Source organism: Agelaius phoeniceus, chromosome 1 (assembly GCF_051311805.1).
Source record: "Agelaius phoeniceus isolate bAgePho1 chromosome 1, bAgePho1.hap1, whole genome shotgun sequence".
Lineage (NCBI taxonomy): Eukaryota > Metazoa > Chordata > Aves > Passeriformes > Icteridae > Agelaius > Agelaius phoeniceus.
Window position 1 is genome coordinate 111,658,540 of NC_135265.1, and position 22,811 is coordinate 111,681,350.

Below are 22,811 nucleotides of genomic sequence, written 5' to 3' on the forward strand. Positions count from 1 at the left end.
TCAGAATGAGAAAAAGATGATGTTTGTCTCTTTTCTCTTGCATCACTAAGCTGTAGCAAATCCACATGACACCCAGCTTTAGTTTCATGATCAGTGAATATCAACCACTGCTCATCTTTCAAACATAACTTTTAAATCCCAGTGGATTTAATAAAGCCAAACAACACATGTGCACTGTAGTTCCCTGAAGGACACGGGGATATGAACTCACTGAGAAGTTTTAGAGAAATATTCCTTTTAAATATATCAGTTCTTCAAAAGCAGAGCTTTTGGTACAAGTGTGATTTTCCTCTGGAAGGCTTTTCGAGTTCAAGGTACAATTTCTGGGAAAAAAAAATCAGTATAAAATCCCATGCCCAGACTCTTTTGAAGCTTGTTTGCCAGCATCCAGTTACATGCCCAGAAGAGCCCGTGGGCAGGGAGATTTGTTCCTGTTTCCCTTCAGCCAAAAACCATTATACAGTAGCCAAAGGATAAGAAAAGAGGCCAGACTTACCTCTGTCTGGGAAAGTCTACAGGCAGCCTTGTATTCTACATGGCAATTCCACATTCGTTTCACCTCTTCTTAGGGACTTCATTTTTTCTCTCTTATGTATACTAGAAGTAATGCAGTATAGGATTCTAAAGCTCAGGATTATCCAGGGTCAACTAAGTCCTTTTCAGATTTCTGAAAAGGATTTCTGGTTTTGTTAGTTTTGATGTTTGTCTACAAACTTCTTAATGTTTAAAAATAGTGAAGACTCTCACTATATTACTTTTCCTGCTCATCTGACTAAATAATAGCTTCCTCTTAAAATAAGGACAGTTGGAAAAGCATTAACCTTAGAGAAATATTTGTATGTTATATTCCTGGGGGAGAAAAGATAATAAGGTGCAATATTTTAAAGGAATTCACCATTAGTTCTTACACTTGTTGATCACAGTCACTTAGCACTGTGAAGTCTTGCTCCCAAATAGCAAGAAACCAAGAATAAAAGAGAAAGCCTGATTATAAATTCCTAGGTCAGTGATCTATGAGACCTTAGTAAGTGACCTGCAAAACTGTCCTAAACACTGTTTTCTGGAGCAAATATCACAAAGCTTCTAAAGTTTTTCTCAACAAACACCGAGGCTCCTGCTAATCCAATGGCCAAAAAGTAGTCTTCCAGGTGATATGGTAACATTGTCATTATATCACAAGGGTTCCATATTGTTGCTTTCTTATTGCAAGAGTTTCACAGCTCCTTGATGTTTCTCAGGGCCATTTCCTCTAAGCACTGATTCTTCCTTCTCCTCACAGTAGCCAACTGACTCCCATTCCCCTCTCAACCAGCCACCCCACTCTTTTATAGCACTCTTCTTCTCATTGGCTACAGCTGTGTCCTGTTAAAGTCAGGCCTGTTCCTAATCTCTAATAATTGGCTCAGCTGCAACTCCTTAGGGGTAAGATTACTTTCTATACTACCTTTATTTTCTTATATTCTATCCCCCTACATGACAAAGCTGAGATGCAGAGTAATGTGGACTGATGGTCCTAACCACTTCCTGACCCTTTTAGGGCAGAGTAGTCTGCAAGCTGCATCCTGTACAGCCTTTACTGTGGGCTGCAGAGCACTGCTGTTTTCTCCCTAAGGGAAAGTGCTGCCCAGCCCCTGAGAGCTGATCTTTCCAGGGAAATTCTCTCCCCTTTGCTCCATTAACATCAGCTGTTCCTAATTCGGTGACAGTTTGCTCCTTTGCTCTGACTGACGTATGGGGGTGTGAGGTGGTGGCTGGCTGAGGCAGAGGGTGTTTTTGCAGTGTATAAACCTCTCTTCCCATTTCCCCCTCCCTCTGAGCAGCGTCCTTGACAGTGCAAGTCGGCTGGATGAAGAGCACAAGCTGATCGCTAGGTACGCAGCAAGGCTGGCAGCAGAAACTTCTTCATCAGTAAGTGTTTTAATTAAAGGAAGGTACTTTCCTTCTGTTGTGTTCCAGGGGCTTGGCAAGATCGGGGAAATTACATCTGACAGTCTAATGATTAATGGATTATTTTTCCCTGTTCTTTTCATCAGAGGCTGTTATGCTTTAATAATAACACTTTTATGCAGTCCATTGAATCCAAAGAATCCACATACTAATGCATATAATCTATGTACTAATGCAGTGGCATTTAAATAATTGCATCAAAAGGAGTCTGACATCTTGAACTCAGGAAAGACTATAAAATATTGTCTGGACTAGCTTTGGTTAAAGGTTAATGATTTATTGCATTGGAAAAATGGTGTGGTGAATCCATTTTACCCTCTAGCTCGAATATCACAGCCACTAGGGCCTTTAGTACTAAGGATATTAAAGAATGTTCTTCAGCAGGATGACTGTAATGACCCCCTGCATTAGCCCTGGCTCCCATTTTCATTTCAGAGCAATGATTATTCTGCTCTCTGTATCCAAAGATAGAAGGTGATGACAGGCTAAAACCTCACTAACTGCATTCAGGAACAAGAGAGAATGAAGCAGGAACCTTATCAAAATATATAAAATCTTAAATGGTACATTAAAGGTCAGCCAAGCTACTTTTTTTTTGATCTCAGACCATTTGATAGAAAAAGGGTCCATGAATGATGGTTAAGTGAAAAGCAGCAGGTCTGGAGCACCCAGAAACATTTTCACACTGAGATTTTCACACTGTGGGGTCAATTGAAAGGGTGAAATTGGGCACCACACATCGTGTAAAGACACTGAGTCACATTCAGACCACATGAAGACGGGTCTGCTGCACTGTGCAGATGCTGTCACAGAGATTTCACGCTACCTGCAGCTGCCTGGGAGGAGAGGAGTGCTCCTGTTCTGCGAGTCCAGCCCAAATCAATCCTCTCCAGACATGTGACACAGTGTTTCAAATTTAAGGCAACCTGTAGATGACAGTCTTATTCCTGAAAGACAGTAATTCTTTATGGGAACATGATTCCCCAGTAATAATGTCTCTGGTTAAAAATCAGTTGACATCAGTTCCATATAACATGTGTCCTTGATGTAGGGGAAAACAGTATAAACAGAGCTGACTTGAAGGAAAATACTGATTTTCTCATTGCCATCCATCTTTGCTCTTTGAACAAAAAAGACAGAAGGAAGAGGGGGGGTTTCCATAAAGAGAAATCTTTCCAAGCAAAAGACTGATACCCGGTAGGGGCAGTAGAACTTTTTAAAGCTTTGGTGATAGTCATTCTGGATTTTAAGGAGCTAAATATATTAATAACAGTGGGCATTCAGGATAAAGATCCTGCTTCCTCCTGTATCAGTGATGACGTCCACCAGTGTCTATCAGTTCTTTGCACACTGTTCTGCTTCCCTGTAGTTGATGTGTTAATGGGAAAATGTATCCATAGCAGAAAAGATAGTATGTGGTTTCAGGAGAAACATACTGTCCTTTTCTCACAGACAGTCCTAACCTTTGTTAGGCTATTGAAATAGATCTTCACCCTTTTTGAGGGTTCACCTCCTGGCAGAGGGGATGCCTGGCATCACATAAAATAACACTCCAAGAGTTACACTTCACAGGCCTTTTTGTGGTGATGAGTCCTCATATCACAGCAGTAACTCAGCAGAGTATTTTAAAATACCTGATTCTTTCAGGTTGGAGTTAGAAATAAATGGGTATCTTTCATAGTTGTGAAACTTCTAAATGTCCTGCTCTGTGTTGTCATTGTTAGAATACTGAAATACAGAAGTGTGAACAAGGAAAACAGTGATTGATTATTGCTGATGAACATGCAAAAAGTGCATAGTCCAGTGAAGCTGTAGTGAGCACTACCTAGTTTGGTGAGAGACAAATTCTCATATCATTTTACTGGTGGAAAAAAAGATTTTTCTGTACTTGAAGGACTGGGGAAATAGATTTCCTGAAGTATCATGAGAGCAGATCGGAAAACTTGGCGAAATGGGCCACACAGCCAGACTGAAAACTGAGCACTCCTTTCAAACTGAAAGTAAAACTGTGCTTTCAAGAGAGCGAAGCATCACTGCACTGGAAACACATCCCATCCTTTCTGGAGGCAGACACTGCTTTTTGCTTCAGTGTGCCCCTCTTGTCTGTAGCATCAATATCAAGAGCTACATTACAGCAACTGCCTGCAGCAGTGTCATTGCCTTTTATGATTGGTTCAGAGGAAGCTGCGTGAAAAAGCAGTGACTGACAGGATGGTAAACACTGAGTCTTATTTACTGTAGCACTTACTCTGCTTTTACTAGCAATGGTTCCATGCTGGTATGAGCACAACATGAATGTTCTTTTTTTAGTGTAGGCAAGCTTGGTACTGCACTTTCTGTAAACAGATTTCACAGAACAGATCTGTGTTGAACTCGTGGTGCATGCTGGCTATTCCTCTTTCAATGCAGCCTTCTCTGTTTTACAGCAGCAGCCGAGTCAGCAGAGAGGGGCATCAGATATCTCCTTCACCATTGATGCAAACAAGCAACAAAGGCAGCTGATTGCAGAGCTTGAAAATAAAAACCGGTAAGGATCCACTAAGTTCCTGGTTTTGTTCAGTCCCATATGTTACATATGTGTTTGTTTCTTAGCATTTTTTACCACCTGCAAAATGTGCTTATACAGGCACATACATTTCCCCCTACAAATAAAAACAGAGCACAAAAAGGTCCATACAATAGGATAAAGGCTATGAAATCCATAGCCACCCCATGTTTTCAGAAGTGTACTGTCCAATGACATGATATAATCATGGATGCTTTACTGTTTGCAGCTGCTGTTTGTTAAGAGTTTTTTAAAAAAAATCTGTTTCAAAACCGGATTAACTTTCAGTTGGATTCTCAGTAGCACTATAACATGCAATGATAAAAGGATCAGTCACGCTTGTAATGTTATGCTCCCCTGCTTTTATTCAGGAAAAAGATGATTAAAGCTCTTCAGAACACAGCCTGCCTGGGAGAGGTTAGCAGGAAGATTAGCAGCAAGTTAGGCTGCTGATCAAATGAGACAGGAGGTGCAGATGTGACCGAGACTGAGAAAGAGTGTCCAGGAGAAATAGGCCAGCCGGCCCAGAATAGGAGTGATGCCCGTTTGTTAACAGCAGAGAACCTGGCCCTGGGTACCAGACTGCCTGATGCCATGAAATGTATGGCAGCAGAGCTCTGCTTTTAGTGCTGGACCATAAAACAGAGGCTAGCCCAGACCAGATGGTTTCCTATTTCAAACTCTGCACTGCCTTCTGTCACCGTGTAATGAGCACCACCAGCTCCAGTCTCGATTTGCCTTTCATACTTCGAGGCTGCCTCCTGACCGTCTGCTTCCAGCACATTGTGAAGAAGAGACAAAATTCACAAAGGTTTCAACCTTCTGCTGTGAAGCTTTGTATTAGCCTTTTGACAGCACTCCAGGGCTCACAAGCCAGTCCTAACAAGTCTTGTTAAAGTGCTTTTCTGTGGATTGTCAGCTGCTCTCACATCTCTGCTTCCATTCAAAGTATTTTAAAGGGCTAAATATTTTCTCTGATACCCCACAATGTCCAGAAAGGTTACTTCAGTTTTTTTTAGGTTCATGAGGTGCTGGAAATGTTCATGGTGAAGAATTAAAAGGGAGCAGTTCTGTCAAGCATGGAGCTATTTTATGTCTACCTGTGTTTTTTGGGGGGGGTTTGAAGAATTATTTCCCTTTATGGCAGAATCCTAAGAGTTTATTCAGGAAATATCCAGAACCCTCTCCCGTTGCTGAGGGCTTCTTTGCTTGGCTGCAAACAAGTTGTTTGCATTTTACTTACATCTTCACTGATTTAAAGCTAAATACAGTCATGCTTTTTCACCTCTTGCAATGTCCAGGGAGCTGCTTTTGTGGAAAATTAATGACTTATTGTCTTCTGCTTATTCTCCTCCCCAAGAGAAATCCTGCAGGAGATCCAGAGGCTGCGACTTGAACATGAGCAAGCATCTCAGCCCACACCAGAGAAGGCCCAACAAAATCCCACTCTCCTTGCAGAGCTCCGGCTCCTGAGGTAAGCTCAGGAGTAAAACCTCTGGCCTTGGCAGGGGCCAACCAGTCATTCTCAGCAAGAGAAGAAATAAAAGATAAGCCTGGCTTATGGTTCTGGAGGGTTTTTTAAGTAAGTCAGCCAATGTGTATTTTTTATCCAGTTTTGGTGCAGCCCGTTGTCCTAGAAGTAATTAAGCTTATGCTTTAAACTGTGTGCATGTGAAATCTCACATATTACTCCTCTACATTAAATTAAGCATATGCATTAGGATTTTCAGAGTTAGGCCCTTAGGTCGTTTGGAACAGGTCCCCCCAGCCTGGTCCAAATGCCATTAATTATATGGGAAAAAATGTTCAGAACAAATGCCTTTACAAAGATTTCTAGTTTATGCTAAAGAAAATGGAGAACTACATGAAAATACAGCCAGAATTAGATGTTAATCTTTGGAAATTTCCTCCATGTGTTGAACTCTAAGGAGAGGTCAGTTCTCTTCATGGTGCCAAACCAGGCTGCAGAATGATCCTCCTTGTCACGTGGGGGGTGAAGAGTAATGTCATCTGCAGCTGCTGAAGATTTTAGAGGATCCTTCCTCCAGTTATCCTACTGAGCTAAAAACATTAATATGGATGTGACTGCATGTTAGTTACAATACTCTACATGGATTTACTAATTTCCATGTATATCACATTGAAGAAGTGCAATTGTCATTGGCCCAGATCCATAGGCTCCCTGGAAGTCCTGAAGTTCACATTGTGAGAGCCAAACAGAGGATCCAATTAGAACTATTCAAAATGCTCTATGTAAATAGAGAAGAGAGTGTAAGCACTTTGTTTCCAGTGAAACAATGCAAGATTGCTCTGCTCCCTGACTAATGAACATTTTTTGCCATTTAGCTACTCCTCACACAACTAATATTTTAGTGGTCTGATGCATATCCAAAGGAATTTACTATCAGAAACTGTGCTAATTTTTTTTTCTTTACAAATACTTGGTAGTTTTATTATGGAATTTTCCACACAAAAATATTTTTCTGATTCACAAATCATTACTTTGGCTTTCCAATCTAAATACAAATTAGCTTCTTCATTTCTAGGAGGGATTTTAATGTGTAATTACTTCTGGAGATCTACAGGCAAGTGACATTGTGTGAGGCATATAACACTGACTGCCATGAAAATGTGTACACTGTAAAATATACCAATAATGTAACTCTTGTCCATCAAACTGAAAGTCCATTTTCAGCAGGTTTAGGAAATCAGCTTTTTATATAGTTGACTAGTAAAATTCATTACACTTTAAAAAAAAGGAATGATGGTGTAGTGTTAGCAGGCTGACTACTTAGCTTTTCCCTCTTTTCAATTTTGATACACATATTAAAGCATAATACCCTTATTTTAATTTCTTGATATGCAATGTCCCTAGGGCACTGATACTGAATTCCTCACCTCTACCTTCCCTGATTTAATATGCAGTATGAGAATCAGAAAATAACTTTTAATCTCTGGGTCTGAACTACTTTGCATTCCTTCTGAAATATTCACCATTTGAAAGGCAAAAGTCTTGACTTTGGATTTACTGGGGAATTTTGACACCACGTCAAATTCCTAGACACTTAAGATGGCACAAGGCTGTTCTTATGTGTAAAACAGCAGGACTCAGGGTAGCAGCCCTGATTTATGTCTGTTACCCTGCTGATTTTTCAGGCTTGAAGCACTTAGGGGCTGTAGAGCAATTTAGTTCACGTTGTATTAAGAAATGCTGGAATCTGTAAACCATATTGTGGGTACCTGTCCCATCAGCTTTCACAAGCTGCTGTAGTGTGTCACTCACTGAAATGAGGTCCTGAACACAGCATTCTTCACATTACCAGTACTGTCTTGGAGACAGGTTGGAAAACCCCTTACTTCAAAGAATTTGCTCTGGAGTACAGCAGGAGAAAACCCTCAGAGGAGTAGTCTGCACAGTGCACACTGCTTAGCTCCTCTCTCCCTGTAGAATGAATCTAAAACCAGCTGAGCTCTGTACTAGGACCTGCCACTTTGAATTACACAGACCTTATTTTGGTTAAATAATAAACTCTGCTGCCTTTGTACAGTTCATAGCATTTCCAGCCATTACCTGTCTGGAAAAGAAAAGCCAACCAGGCATTTTGTAGCAGGAAATAGATCAATCCTTCAGAAGAGTAAATGCAACCTGGCAGTGTTACTATATGATCCTGTTATAAAGGTGAGGGATAGCACACATGTGCAGTCCTGTAGAAATCAATGTTGTCTGTATCTATACTTGCTCACTTACAGTGAAGGCTCAAAATCAGGGTTTCATGTTGCCCTAAATACAGGAAATCTACTTAAGTCTCATTGGTTCCAGTGGTCTTCCATTTAGGATTAAATTGTCATATTTTGTAGGTTGTACAAGGCTAACAACATAGTGTTTGTATGTTATTTGCAATGCAGTAGAATATAAAATATATGCATCTTTTTCAGTAGTTAATTATTATTTAGTAGTTATCATGTATGTATGATATTATGTTAATTATAACTTCCAGGAGGCAACAATTTTATTTTGTTCTTAGGTGGAGACCTCCCAAAATTTAGTAAAATTTAGTTTAATGTGTGCAAGTGCTGTTCCACCATCCTGTGTAGTGGAGCTGTGCAGAATCAAAGGTGTTCAGATTTATGGGGGCACAGAGAGACTGTCACACTTGGAGTGGCTCGGTATTCACTGTCACACAGCCAGCACTGGACTCTGAGTGCAAAGAGCTAACTTCAAGCAGTTATATCTGTACTATGTGATAGGCTTCCTCTTGTTTTCAGGGAAAAAAATAGAAACAAATGCAGATTACTGTGGGTTTTTGTCTGAATTTCTGAACTCTCTTAGCTTCTCTCATATCTCACTGTGTTCAGTGCCCCTGCTGTAATTTCCTGTCCTTCAGGGCATGGCTTTAATTTCTCCTGACAGCTAGTGAGGTTATTGACTAGAGAGTTCCAAAGCTAAAATTGCCAGGCATTTGCACAAGGGACTATAACACAAGCTTGTTTGAACCTCATTTGTTCTTTGAAGAAGGGTCTGTGTCAGTGTCTGTCTTTTCCCTAATCACTATTCAGTCCTATGAGGATTCCCAGTGAGAGGGAGCTCCTTAGCCTTCATGGAGCCACATTTCTAAACCCTGTGCTGAGTTCATACTGTGTGTTTGCTTGCCTGTGGTCTGTAGGCATCTGTCCATAGTAGGGCTGGCAGAATGATGCAGTTAAAAGCTGCTGCTGCTGTGAGGGGTAAGCCCTGATCAGGTCTCCTTGTTTCTCAGGCAGCGGAAGGATGAGCTGGAACAGAGGATGTCTGCTCTCCAGGAAAGCCGAAGGGAGCTGATGGTTCAGCTAGAAGGCCTCATGAAACTGCTGAAGGTAAGCAGCTGCACCTAGTACTGCCAAGGAAAATACAAAGTGAAGTGAGAAAGGAGAGGGAAGACTATGTAACCACAGAATTCTGCAGAACCTGACTGTTTCTACCCACTGTGAGACTGTGTCTCCCTTCCTTTTTATGTTTTGCTGCCTTGGTCTTTTAATTCAGAGGTTTCAGATGATGCTCAGGTGATGTCATTCCTGTAGCAGTACTGCATCATCATTTTCACCTGCTGCTAAAAGGAGTGAGAAAAACAAAAGAAACTGACACATAAAACAAGTTAACTATTAACTGCAAGGAAAAAACCTCAGTACTGTACACTATTATTCACTGCAGCTGACAGTATAGAGTCATTAGGCCTTTAACTTTGCACTTAAGTTAAAGTTTCTTTAATTTATTCAGTTGCTGGTTTTGTCAGATGAGTAATTTAACAGCCACATCTACATCTCTCAGCTCAGAGGTGCTTTCCCTACAACATTTGTTTCATTTTCAGGGATTTAGAAGCAGGCCCTTGTTAAAGAGATGAAACATGTCTCAACTAGCATCTCAGTTAAGAACAAAGATATCAAAAAACAAGTGCATTTTTAAACCCAGGCCATCCACAGTAAGATGGAATATGTGGTTTTATTTGCAGCCTTATTTTACCTGATGTACTTCAGGACAGATGATGCCAAAAATTCACATTGGAACAAAACTCTCTGAGTATGACAGGAGACTGTTTACTTGTTGGCTGTGGCAGCTCAAATGAGTTCATGGAAATTCAGTGCAACTTGGGTCAAATATGGCTCAGATAAGAGCAGAAGGAATTTCACTGAAATACATTTAGCAACATGCATCCATTTAGATGCAACATGCATCCATAGATCCATTTGCATCAAAGGACGAGTTTGTCACTTTTTGTCACTTGCCCCTCCTCAGACACAATGCACGACTTGGTGGCACCTCAGCAGCAGGGCCCACTGAAGAGCCAGCAGATTTTTGGGAGCTGGAACTAGGCAGGATACTTTTTGTTCTACCCATGAAATGCTGCAGTGCCACAACCAGCAGTGAAGGATGCCTGCTGTTAGTCACTAGCTGGACAAAGAAAATTTGGGGCAGGAAATGACAGCAGCTTACTGCACACTTTGCACTGTTCCGGTGTTTCAAAGTGTGCAGAGGTGGGACATAACCTGGTCTCATATCTTCAACTATCTTGATTGCACCTTTAACCCTGTACTCCAGGGTTGGCTTTTTGTTCTTCACTTACATCCTGGCTCATCTCATGTGCTGATCCTCTTTTTCTTTAGGAAGAAGAATTGAAACAGGTAGCAAGTTACCTTCTCTTTGGATGCCTCACTAACTCCTAAATGTGATTGTGTTCCTGTGGTTTGTGTTCCTTCTTTTGCTTGAGAAGTGTGTGTGTGTTCTTTTGACCAAAATTAATATTTTGCAGTTCTTTCCCACATTATTGTCTTGGAGCAATTTTCACAATGAACCATCTTAGTGCTCTAGAAAGTGAGTCATGGCTACAAGGAATCTTTTCCTCACTCCTCTAAATTAAAACATGTAAGGTATAAAAACCACACCTCAAATGTAGTGAAACCAATCTAGAATATGAATTCAATAGATAACATTTTGAAAATGTCATGAGAAACTTTGTACTTTCAAGAAAAGCATAACTGAGCTTAAATTAGACAAGAGTACAAAGTTTGAAAGCTCATTTTATCCAAAAAGTCAGGGCATAGTGTGCACATCTTTAAAAGTTGGCCTTGTTGCTAACAGTCCCATGAGTCTTCAGGGAAATAAAGGTTTTCTGCAACCTAGATCAAAATGAGGAAGTATTTAGATTAATAACAGTAAATTTTAGAAGGTTTGTTTCTGAGCTTTTCAGTATTGTAATGGATCTTGGAAATATATTAGTCTTTAAAAAAAAGGCACTTCTCAGATAGCAGTCTGATTTATGAGTTCAATAAAAGTGTTTGATTTTAACAAAATGCACTTCCTCCTACTTTCATCAGCAGAAGTGCAGTCACAAGTCTGATCTGTTCTGTCTGTGATACAGCATCCAGAGTTTGTAGGTAATGCTCACCTTCATAAAACCAACACTTCCCTAATTTTTGTAGAGTTGCACTCAAAAAAATAAATCTGCCCAAATATGACCTCCGTGTAAGGGCTGTCTTTTTTGATTCTGAAGATCTGTTCACAAAAGAGAAGCTTCCAGTGTGACAGGAGTTACCTTATCATATAAAATGTTCACTGGACAGTGTAAGTGAAAGCACATTTTCAGGCTGCTATGAGGTATTTTTATGGCTTTTTTTTTTCAAAGAGTAATAGCCTCACTGAATACCAGGTGATGATGCTAAAGAATTACTCTCACCATTTCCATTTAATGATCCCCATTATGCTATGCCATTTCATGATCTGTTGAGAGAAACAGGATTAAATTAATTTCTGGAGGAATTCAATTGGAATGAGCAGCCTGGCAATTCATCTAATGCTTATGAATTATCTATTTCTCCATTGCCCTTCCTTCTGAAAGGATAATGAGTTCTTCACATCCCTGTCGTTTGATGAGGCTGTGTGATTTCCTCATATGTCATCCCAGTTCAGTCCCAGCAGAGGGAGCAATGGGCTAAAACTCCTGTAAAGCCAGTTTTCATTTCAAGCGTTTTATGCTAACTTGCATGACACTTGATAGTGGGGAAATTTTCCTGTCTAGCAAGAGTTAACTTAAAAAGCTGTAGCAATTTGACTAGAGATGGTGAATTAAATAAAATACCTGAAAATTTTCCTGGGAGGCATGAGAACACTGATAGCTGCAACCAAGTACTACACAAAAGCTGAAGCCATCCAAATATCCACAGTGGCTGTGGTAGCTCCCCTTTCAGCATGCTTTAATCCTTAGCTGGTAGAGCTGTCAAGGTTTGAGAGCAATTCAGGGCTTGTCTTCTCTGCTGACCTTACCAAGAAGTTAAGACTGGCTGTCATAGCAGATTTCAGACCACAATTCTGATAACCACTAAGCAGGAATCCAATCTTAATACCACTTCATTGCTACAAACCTGGGCTGAGGTGGATCTAAATGAGTGAAATAGATTGAGTTTTCACCTCTCTGAAATCAGGCATTCCCTAATATCCTATTTTAACTTGCTGTTCATCAGTTCCATCTCATACTGCCCAAATAGTATAAAAAGTGAGGAGTTTTATCCTGGACAAGGAACTCCGAATGCTTCATCTTCCTGTGCTTCCCAAACATTTTGTGTTTATCATAAACACAAGATCTCAGTCATAGCTGCAGAGCAGACAGAGGGTAAGCACTGGGTGTGCAGCAGTTTCCACATCTCTTAAGGGAAAATTCCAGCCCAGAAGTACTGGCGGGCATCTGTTATTTTTAGTAAATAAAATGCCTATTCTGAAGTTCATTCCTGAATATGACTTGATGGCAGGAAGCAAATTTTGTCCATTTTTTTCCTCATGTTTCTTTGAAAGTTCCCACTGTTGTTGGTGTTCCCAGAACAGAGATCAAAGGCAAAAGAGACCTTAGAAAAAAGGCAAGGTAAAAAGGGCACTTGTCTTTCAGAGAGCTGAGAACCAAAAATTCATCCACAGATGTGTTTCAGTGAGGATGAAGTGTGCTCCATCAGGGCATGAAAGAATAAAGCTGTAGGTCCTGGGTGCCTGCCTGATGTGCAGGGGTTATGGCTAACAGGGACCTTGGAGCAGCTCCAAGTTGCTCTGGGCCCTTCTTCTGGAGGACTAAATATCTCCATTTCTGCTGGAGCTGGTATAGATGATTCTAGAAATAGGAGAGCATCTGGCCTTAATATATTCAATTTGCGTTTTCCATCCATCATGTAAATGTTCCAAAACCAATAATTAAAGAAATTATAAGTATTAAATCCTCCATTCTTCCATCAGTAATGTGCTTTTTTCTCATAAAACTAATTTACCCTTGATGGCTTTCAGGTGATAATGTCTCTTAGGAAGAGGTGATAGGATAAAAGAACAAATAGCTTAGTATTCTGATACATTATATATGGTCCAGGTCAGGAATTTATAAAAGTCTCAAGGACAATGCTGCACTCAACCTGTAATGGCCTGCTCTTGTCTTTCTTAGAACATATTTGCCAAACATAATCAGAGTTGCAGTGGCAATCAATACCAGAGTCAAAATAAATGCCATGGGAAGAGTTAAGAAATCCTCCTGTGTTTTTAAAATAAAGCCAAGGGAAACACCACCTCTCCAGTCACTTTTGACTGAAAACAACCAGGAGCTTGTGTTGCAGTTCCCCTTTAAAAGCACTCAAGCCACCTCCATCCTTGGCATCTGCTAAACACTGGGTTTCAAAAGCTATGTGCAGTTAGGTGTAGGTTCCAGCATTACTTTTTTCTTACATGGATACACATTCCCAGGACTTTGAAACAGAGGGTGAGAAGAGAGCTGTGTCTCTTGATATCATTCACCTGCATTAGTAAAAATTGCAATTTTTTTTAAATCTGCTTGAATTTCAGCTAAGTGATCCTAACTGTGAGGTGCTAACAGCATGACATTTATATGACTGGTGTTAAAACATTTTCACTTCCAGCAGCTGAACCCATGGCAGGGATTTATATTGCCCTATCCCCACAGTGTTTTGGGAGTGTCTGAGTATGTGGAGCAGATAATTTAATAGTGGCTTAAATAGTTCTCGAGCTCCAAATAAAAAGCAGAAATGTGTGTTATTTATTGAGAGTGTCAGACTTTATGTGACTGGGAGGTTGCATGTACCATGAACTTGTCCTGCAGGCAAAGGGCAGGGCTGAGCTCAGCTCTCGTGGCAGGGCTCTCCTGAAAGGGGCTGCTCCAGTCCCTTGCCCAGGCTGAAAGCCAGGCTGGTGCCAGCAGCTTTCCCCTTCTCCCAGCCAGAATGGCTTACAGTTTAGCAGACATGCATGTGAACTGGGGGAGTGAGAGGGGAGAGGACAGAGAGCTCTGTAGTGTGGTCTTTATTAACTTGGATTTTTTTTTAATTTAGCTGCCTGACATTTTCCCATGCTTGGAGGAAGTCAGATCTTGACTCATATTTTCCTACTTACTGTTTCTCTACACAGAAGCCTCGCTGTCAACTAACAACTGACTTTGGTTTACTTCTTCTAGCAAAATTAACATTACCCAACTGATCTACGAGCAGCACGATGCCTTTAAGCTGAGGGGTGGGTGGCCAGGAGAGCAGGCAGGCTCTTGCAAAGCCCCTGTTTAACGCCCTGGTTGTTTTGCAGACGCAGGGGGCGGGCTCCCCACGCTCCTCGCCCAGCCACACCATCAGCCGGCCCATCCCCATGCCCATCAGGTCTGCCTCTGCCTGCTCCACCCCGACCCACGCACCTCAGGACTCTCTGACCGGGGTGGGAGGAGATGTGCAGGAAGCCTTTGCACAAAGTAAGTGTCATTAACAGCTTGTCTGAGGCACCTGCAGACTGAAGAATCATTATTTCTTGTGGTTTTACTGACTTAATGTACTCGAGCTTCTGAGTTGCATGCAATGAAACAAAACAAAACAAAAAATGTCTGTGACAACTGCATTTTGCTTTTGAAAATCAACTTTGTCAGCCGTCAAAGCAAGCAGGTAGACAGAAACTGGACAATGATGGCAATTAATGGAGCTTGGGGTAAGAAAGAATTTTGATTCCTTCTTATCACTGCTCTGTTAACCAGAAAAATTGCTATTGACCTCAGCAGGCATTGTCAGTGTGTTTTAAATAAAGACTTTGCTAGAAGTAAATGATACAAGCATAGAATTAGTTCAGGTGGAAAGGGCTTTTGTAAGTCACTGTGTCCTTCTGCCCCAAGATAAAGGGCTTCAAAGTGAGATCAAACCATTCAGGACATTACCAGCTGAGTTCTGGATGGATCCTGTCACTTATTTTCTCTGTTGCAGTGTTTCACCATCCTTATTGTGTAAATTCCTTGTCCTTCTATCTGGTTGGAACATCCCTGGATGCAACTTGTGACTGTTGTCCCTTGTCTTTTTGCTTTGGGCCTGAGAAGGCCCAGGTAGACTAGACAGGAATCAAGTCTGAAAGTCTAGGTGAACCCTTTCCTTGCATTTCCAGAAAACTGTCATCACCTTCCCGCTCTTTTTTCAAGTAAGAATAAATTTTAAACTGTTTTGAATTTCTAAGGCCATAAATTAAATTATTATATTGAATAACAGTAGTCTGTGTTATCTAAATGAAGAAATACTTCTAATTTTTTAATCTGCTCTCTCTAAAATATTTGCATCATTGCATTTCTATGATCCAAATAAGTTTTTTCCCTCTTTACCCAGCACAAATTAAATATAAGTTTAAATTTAAGCTCAGAAGTTCCTCTGCCACAGTGGAAGCACGCTTCTTCCCATGAACCCAGTTCAGCCCTCTCATGCACCCTTCCCCTTGATTTTCCTGTGAATTGTGTCTTTGTGTGTATTTTTGGACAAGATTGAATCTGTAATGCAATCAAGAACTTTCTCCTAAAGCACTGGTCAATTCAAGTATTGAACATAGGCATAATTCCTGGTCCCAACATAACAGGTTGTTGCCAGTCTCGTTTTCTGTGGCAAAAGAAAAACAGGCATTTTCTGTGGCAAAAGAAAAATATGTTTTCCTTTTTTTGTGCTGTGAGAAAAATCAAGCCAGGCAAAAATATGGACCCTAGCTCCTATGATGTTATGGGACAGCTTCTTCTAGAGTTAGGAGTAAGATAAATAATATAGTGGCCACAATAAAATATCCATAAACAATGCTAAGTCTGCCTCAGGCAAATGCATTTTAAGTGTAAAAACGTGTTCTGTTCAAGATCAAAAGCAATATAAGAAGTTATGTGATCACATATTAAAACTGCTGCATTTGATAAATACCTAGGTTTGTGTCATTATTTACTGCAAGCTCTAGATAGGAAGGTCAAAGCCAAAGAACTTGAAGCCAGCATTCTGTCACATCTTGACATATGACTTTGTGAGGGGGCTTGAGCTGAGGTGTATGGCTCCATTCTCTGCTGCACCAAGAGAGATCTGCCTATATACACATAATGCAAACAAGCCATGGTTAAAGGACCTTTTCTCTTCATTTTTTCCATTTCTCTTTCACAGCATTTGCAGTAGTTCAGAGGCACAAATTTGGAAGACTTTAGAGAGAGAATGGTTGTCTGTGTGTGTAAGAGAGAGTTTAACTACTATAATTTACATTCCAGTAACTATTTGCTAATGGATACATTAAAGAAAAAACCTCTTCAGGATTTGAGAAACTTTTTAAATGTATTTGGTTTGCGTTCACAAGTTTTAAAAAATCTACAGTAGCCAATTCTTGTAAATAGTTCCATTTGGAAGATTAGTGATTCTGTGGAATATATTGATTATTCAGCTATTCAACAATAGTGTCTGTGTTTGGGATTTGAGGGAGTTAAGCACGTGTTACCCACAGACCCCTCCTAAGGAAGGAGTATTCCATGCAGCTCCCAAGAATCTCTCATGATTGATGGTTAAGGGAATATTGCCAGGTTCAGCAGGGAAACACTTCTGGATGCATTATTAGAAAGAGTTTAAAAGCAGCCTGGGGCTGTTTATGGAAGCAGTAGTGCTTCCCTTTATTAAGAAAAAAAACAAACAAGGGGGGCTGGGGTGGGGGGGGGGGGAGAGAGAGAGAGACAGTAAATTATAGACTATACAAGAATGTCCTTGAGCTACAGGAGAGGCTGAGAGGGAGCAGAGAAGAGAAATCCATATAGGGATGAGGTCAAGTGTGTTTCTTCAACGTTTGCCATAATTATCTGGCAAATATCTGGCAATAATGGTGTCATTAAACTGAGCTGTGGGAACTTGGAGAAAACACTTCATTTCTTCCCTCCTCCCCCACAGGCACTGTAAATGAGTTCACGCTGGATTTAATCTTCCAGGCCTGGTCTGCTGGTGTCACCACACAAATGCAAGCTTGATGGCAATGAATAATCTCCACATATCTGGCATTGTGGTTAAATGAAGCATGAGGATAGGCTTCTGCTTTTGCATACAGCATAAGTAAATGAGGCCATTCTGCAGAGAAGAGAACTCTTCTGCACGTGCCCTTCACAAGGACTTTGATACCCTGAATTATCACAATGCCAGCTTTCAGAGGGGTCACAACTGCTTTCAACAGTAAAACATATGTCATGTGAATGATGGTAACTTGTGCTTTGTCCATCCCTTGCTTCAGGTGCAAGACGAAACTTAAGAAATGATTTGCTGGTGGCAGCAGATTCAATCACCAACACCATGTCTTCTTTGGTAAAAGAACTAAATTCTGGTGAGTGAGGCATGCAAAGGGGAATAGTTGTCACAGTGACATTTCACATTTGTATGAAAAACGTGGGAGGTAGGAAGATATGTATCTTCAAAGCTTTTTATGCTTTTGTTAAAAAAATCCCTAAGTTACAGCTTCTGGAACTCAGCAGTTCTCAAAGCCATGGATGTAGAGGTGCAAGTGGATACTGTTAAAAATTTGTCTGTGATTCCACATGGAGTGAGATTTCACTCTTTAGAAATTAGATTTAGCATAGATCATATAGGACCTGTTGTAAAATGCAGTCTGTAGTATTACCATTAAAATATCCTACCTAATAACTGAGATAAGCAGAAGTTTCAGTATTTGTTCCTACCACAAGAAGAAAACTGTAAGTTTTGCCAATATAAGTGGAATAATATGCTTTTAATCACTACGAGGAGGTGGCATTCCTAATTGGAAAGGCAAAGAAATGCTTAAAGAAATAGGCAAGTGTACTTTTGTGGAAGTTAAATGGGACTTTTTGCTTCTCAGAAGTGGGCAGCGAGACAGAGAGCAATGTGGATTCTGAGTTTGGCCGGACCCATTTTGATGATCTGGTTCCATCCCCAACGTCTGAGAAGGCTTTCCTGGCACAGATCCACGCCCGGAAGCCGGGATACATCCACAGCGCTGCTGCCACCGGCTCCATCCGCAGTGACATGTGGGTACCTGCCCTACACCTTCTCCTGATCTCATCCTTCCTCCTCTGAAAACAGTGTGCAGCACATAGGATTTCCTCTCCCTCTCAGTTATTCGGGTAAAAAAAAAAAAAAAAAAAAAAGGCACAAATCCAAGTGAGGACTGCCTCATGGTTACATAGTAGTGGGCTCTGTAAACAATAAAGCCTGGAACTTGGGACTCCCTCGGGAGTGAGCTGTCTCATATCCAGCCTGGAACACTCAAACAGCATGGAGGCTGTGGGACAGCTGTTTTCCCAAACGTGCCCTGCAGTCCTATTCCCTATTTATCCAGACTGAGGGACCTGTTGGGGCTCACTGGAAAAGGAGAAATGTGTAAATGGAAAAGACAGAATGCTTTTCATTGACCTACTCAATTAATGAACAAACATTGATTTTTACAACCTGATCCTTCCTTTCAGAGACAATAGGCATCTTTCTAGTTATTTTTAGTTCAGCCTCTTTGTATGAAGTTATTGAGAACTTTTGTTACTCATTTCCTTAGGGGAGTGCCTTCAGCAGAATATGCCCTTTGGTGTACTTCATGAGAGAGGGAAATAACAGAAGTGTTCTCCACTGCCAGGAAAATACTAACTAGTGGAGCATGTGGTTAGCCTAAAAGTATCCCACAGTCCTCATAGATTATAATAAAGGGGAGTTTTATTGACTCTGAATGTCATTCATCTTAGGAGGCTATTTATTAATCATTGTCTTTAGGGTTACAGAAGATGGAGACCCCTATGTCAGAGCAGATGATGAAAATTATGAGAATGACTCTGTCCGCCAGCTGGAGAATGAACTGAAAATGGAGGAGTACCTGAAGCAGAAGCTGCAGGATGAGGCGTACCAGGTGGGAGAAGGACACCAACTGCCCCTGTTTCTCCATGAGTGAGAAAGGATGATGGCCCTCAAGTGCCCAGGGCCATCTAACCAGCCCTGGGCTCTGGAGTGTGATCTCTTCTGGGTTACCAGAGCAGCCACATTCCAAAAGCTGCTGCCAGCCTTACACAGACACACAAGCATCCAGCCTTTGTGCATATCCAAGAAGACCACACTGCCTGAAGCAGCAGTGATCCATAAGGGTACCAGGGAACCAGGTGGGACAGAACTGCCTCTGAGCTTGTTCTCTGCCCATGCCTACCAAGTCACTTAGAGCTTATTCCCCACTACCATAGGTGCTGGATGGTGGTGTCAGGGTGTCCTGCTATTTTCTTTTTCTTTTTTTTTTTTTTTTTCTCCAAAAGAAGAAACATTCATAAGGGTTTCTCCAGTGTGACCTTAAGCTCAGGTGCAGTCTGTGTAACTGTCATTGACTAGAGGTACAGAAAAGGGTCTGGAACAAATTGTATCCCAGAGAACCAAGTATTCAACAAGCATCTGGTGCGGAGAAGCCTGGGGATTTGTTATTAAACACCTCCCTGAGGAAGCTCTCAAAGGGCATTTGTTTAGGAGTCTGAGCAAAGCAAATATGCCAGGGGGAGGTGGAATTCTGTAGATGCCCATATTTGCATCATGGTCTCCACTTCCACCTGGTGTTGCAGATTATTGCCATGTTTTCGGTTATTCTGACTTGGAATATCTGAATTTAAAATACATTACTTCTTATAAAGTTAGAAGCAGTGTCAATAGGAGGGAACACCTAGTTCGGTTATTTGGGATCAGAGCTGAAACAAGCAAAAATAACTTTGTTTCCACATGGCAATCGGCTCAAATTTGGACCTCACCCCCAATGAACATATTAAAAAACCAAAAACCAAATTAGACATGTTCTGAGAGGCCAGATGTCTGCCAATTATGTTCAAAATCACTTTATGGGCAGCAATTCTTTATACTGCTGATTTTTAGGAGCTAATAAAATCTAGCCTTCTTTTCTGGTAATTCTCCTCTACTGTTCAGTGCTGGTCACTTCGGAGACAATCTGTGTCTGACAGGCTTGTGTTGTAATGAAGATTGGCTGCTCTTTTGGTCTTTTTTTCTGTAAAGCTGCTAGGATATGTTAGTCTTGTAAAAGTTTATTGAGTCTTGTCAAAATTTGAGGTTGATGTGAACATCTTTTTGTTGTTGTTGTTGAGACCTGCTACATTCCCATGGTAGGTTGCCAAAAGTAATTTCATCGCAGAGGTCTTTAAGGACCTGACAAAAGGAGCAGGATTGTTAGAGATCATTTACTAAGGCAACAGCAGGTGACTAGGGGGAATTGTCTGAACTTTTTATCCAAGACAGGAATGGTCAAAAATCACAGCCTTATAGCTTCTGAACAGGATGAACAGCTACTACTGATGTAATGAAACGTAGGTGTCAGTTTAGAGAACGGGTGCCTAAATAGTCACAGCTGTCAGGCATCAAATAATAAATGTTATTCTTGCTGGTAAAAATGCTATGTTCCACAGAAAGAACAGATCAGTTTGACTGTATTTTGATTACAGTATGGAAGTGCAATATATGGCAATAGTGTTACTTGAGTTTCACGAGTTACAATGGGATTTTGTACATGGATAAAATTCAGGATGTATGTACACTGCAAATAAAGGCAGGAGAAGTTATGTATGTCACTTGATGGCACTGGGTGTTACTCTTGCTTCAGTCAAAATAGTTTTTCTGCTGTTTTCCACCAACATTCCAAGGAGAAAGTGAGGAAATCTTCTCCCTATTAACATCAGAATAAAACTCCTGAATTTAGGTGAGCCAAGACAACACACAAGTGAAGTTTATTCCCCATTGTTTTACATTATTTGTTTCCACCAGGGGACAAAAACAGACAAAAAGCCTACCACACACACACACACCCCCTCCCCTGGTCAAAAAAAGGAAAAGCTTTTTTTTGTCAAAAATATATTCACTGAAGGACCAGAAAGTCCTCATTCTAGACAAGTTCTGCTTAACAGCATTTTTTCAGAAGAAGTTTCATGATGTACTTTACTGTCTGTAAGATTGTCAGCTCCTATCAGGCAGTGATTTGACAGTAGTGACCTGTAAGTAGAATCTATTTTTAGTTGATACCACAGCCCCAAAGCATGTAATGGCAATGCATGAGAAGTCCTTCCCAGTATGGGTGATGCCATTTAAAATAGGGGATGGGTTTAAAGGAAGCAAGACAAGGATATAAGTTAATAGGGACTACTAAGATGATTAGGAGCTGGTTGAGAGTGTCATATATTGACCCCAAGACATGTGCTTTGGCATTGGTTGTTCTCTGCAATTTACTGTTTATTTGTGGTATTTCACTCTTCTATCCCTTTTTCTGCTAATATCACTGAGTATTCTAAAAAAGCCACAGCTTACTACTTGGAAAAGCAAAGGAAAATTGGAAAATTTCTGTTTGGGGTATCCTGTGGAACAGAGGCCAGGTCAACTATTCTCATTTGCATCAAACCATTGGAATTTATTACAAGCTGTTTTACTGTTTGTACTCACATATACACTGCGTTCATCTGGATTGCCAAAGAGAGCCAGAAGCTGTAGCTATCGTAATGCAATTGTCAGCTGAAAAAATCTGCAAGGAGGAACTCCTACTAAGGGTGCAGAATGGTCACCTCAGTAACAATCTGGTAACCATTTTTATGTTATTAAATGTCTCACTTCGTGTACAATCAGCACATTTAGAAAAACATGTAGATGTAGCGTAGCATGAAAGATGGTTGGCCCAAACCCACTCTTGTTATTTTGTGTCACCTTGTGTCTAAGAAAGATTTTTGTGCTGAACTCTAAATTAGTATAAAAAAGCCAGGAGACACAGGGAAATCAGGGACATGAAACCTTAGAGGAGGCTTCTTTCTCTCTTTTTTTTAAGCATGTTGTAAATAACAAGTATCTGTATCAGAAAAAAACCCAAACACATTTAATGCACAAGTGTAAATGCTAACAGCGTGTATCCTCCCACATCTGTTTCCACTTTTGTCTTTTGCTGATATGTTGTGTAAGACAGTTTTCACTGGGTTTATTTTCTGGGTCCCTAATTGCTCCCTTTATTTCTAGGCTTGTGCATGGCTTTTTTCAGAATAATACACTGCCTGGCTGCTCACGGGCTTAATTTGTCATCTTCCTGTTTTCTGTCCTTTGTTATCTACAGGTCAGTTTGCAAAGTTGAGTGCAATATTCTTCTCTCTCCTCTCAAGTAAGTATTATTATAATTTAGAAGAAAGTTTGGAATTAATCCCCATAATAAACATTTCAGTAGCAATGCATCTTGTGGCACCTGAATGTTTGTGACAATGCTGTTTCTTTCTCCTTTTAACCTGTGTTGGGATGCCTCAGAATCTCTCTGAATCAGTTCTAATTTATGGATCTGTAGTCCTAGTCCCAAGGATTCCTGTTAAGCTGTCACCCTTTTTATGTTTTTCCTTTGTTGACCATCAGAGTGAGAACATGGGCTTTTCATCCCTGAGGATGATGACAAATATATTAACCAGTACAGAGAAGCCTTGTCCAGAAGATAAGGAATCAGATTACATTTCAAGAGACCTGAGTTTAATTCCATTCAGTGCTTTAGTCTTCC

The 22,811-nt window shown here is 40.7% G+C and overlaps 1 protein-coding gene across 17 annotated transcripts in view; it reads left to right on the top strand.

Annotated features, from left to right (window-relative positions):
- The window catches only part of DTNA (dystrobrevin alpha), a 224,385-nt gene that overhangs the window by 192,040 nt on the left and 9,534 nt on the right, over positions 1-22,811 (top strand). For 11 of the 17 annotated variants that reach the window (XM_077185289.1, XM_077185300.1, XM_077185284.1 and 8 more), the window contains 9 exons: positions 1,821-1,908; positions 4,374-4,474; positions 5,853-5,966; positions 9,250-9,346; positions 14,583-14,742; positions 17,532-17,621; positions 18,132-18,300; positions 19,034-19,166; positions 22,386-22,430. In XM_077185289.1, the coding sequence (XP_077041404.1) occupies positions 1,821-1,908; positions 4,374-4,474; positions 5,853-5,966; positions 9,250-9,346; positions 14,583-14,742; positions 17,532-17,621; positions 18,132-18,300; positions 19,034-19,166; positions 22,386-22,403 (970 nt within the window). In that variant the 3' untranslated portion in view covers positions 22,404-22,430. The remainder of the gene's footprint in view (positions 1-1,820; positions 1,909-4,373; positions 4,475-5,852; positions 5,967-9,249; positions 9,347-14,582; positions 14,743-17,531; positions 17,622-18,131; positions 18,301-19,033; positions 19,167-22,385; positions 22,431-22,811) is intronic. The other 6 variants (XM_077185269.1, XM_077185277.1, XM_077185309.1 and 3 more) reach the window with 1 other exon arrangement.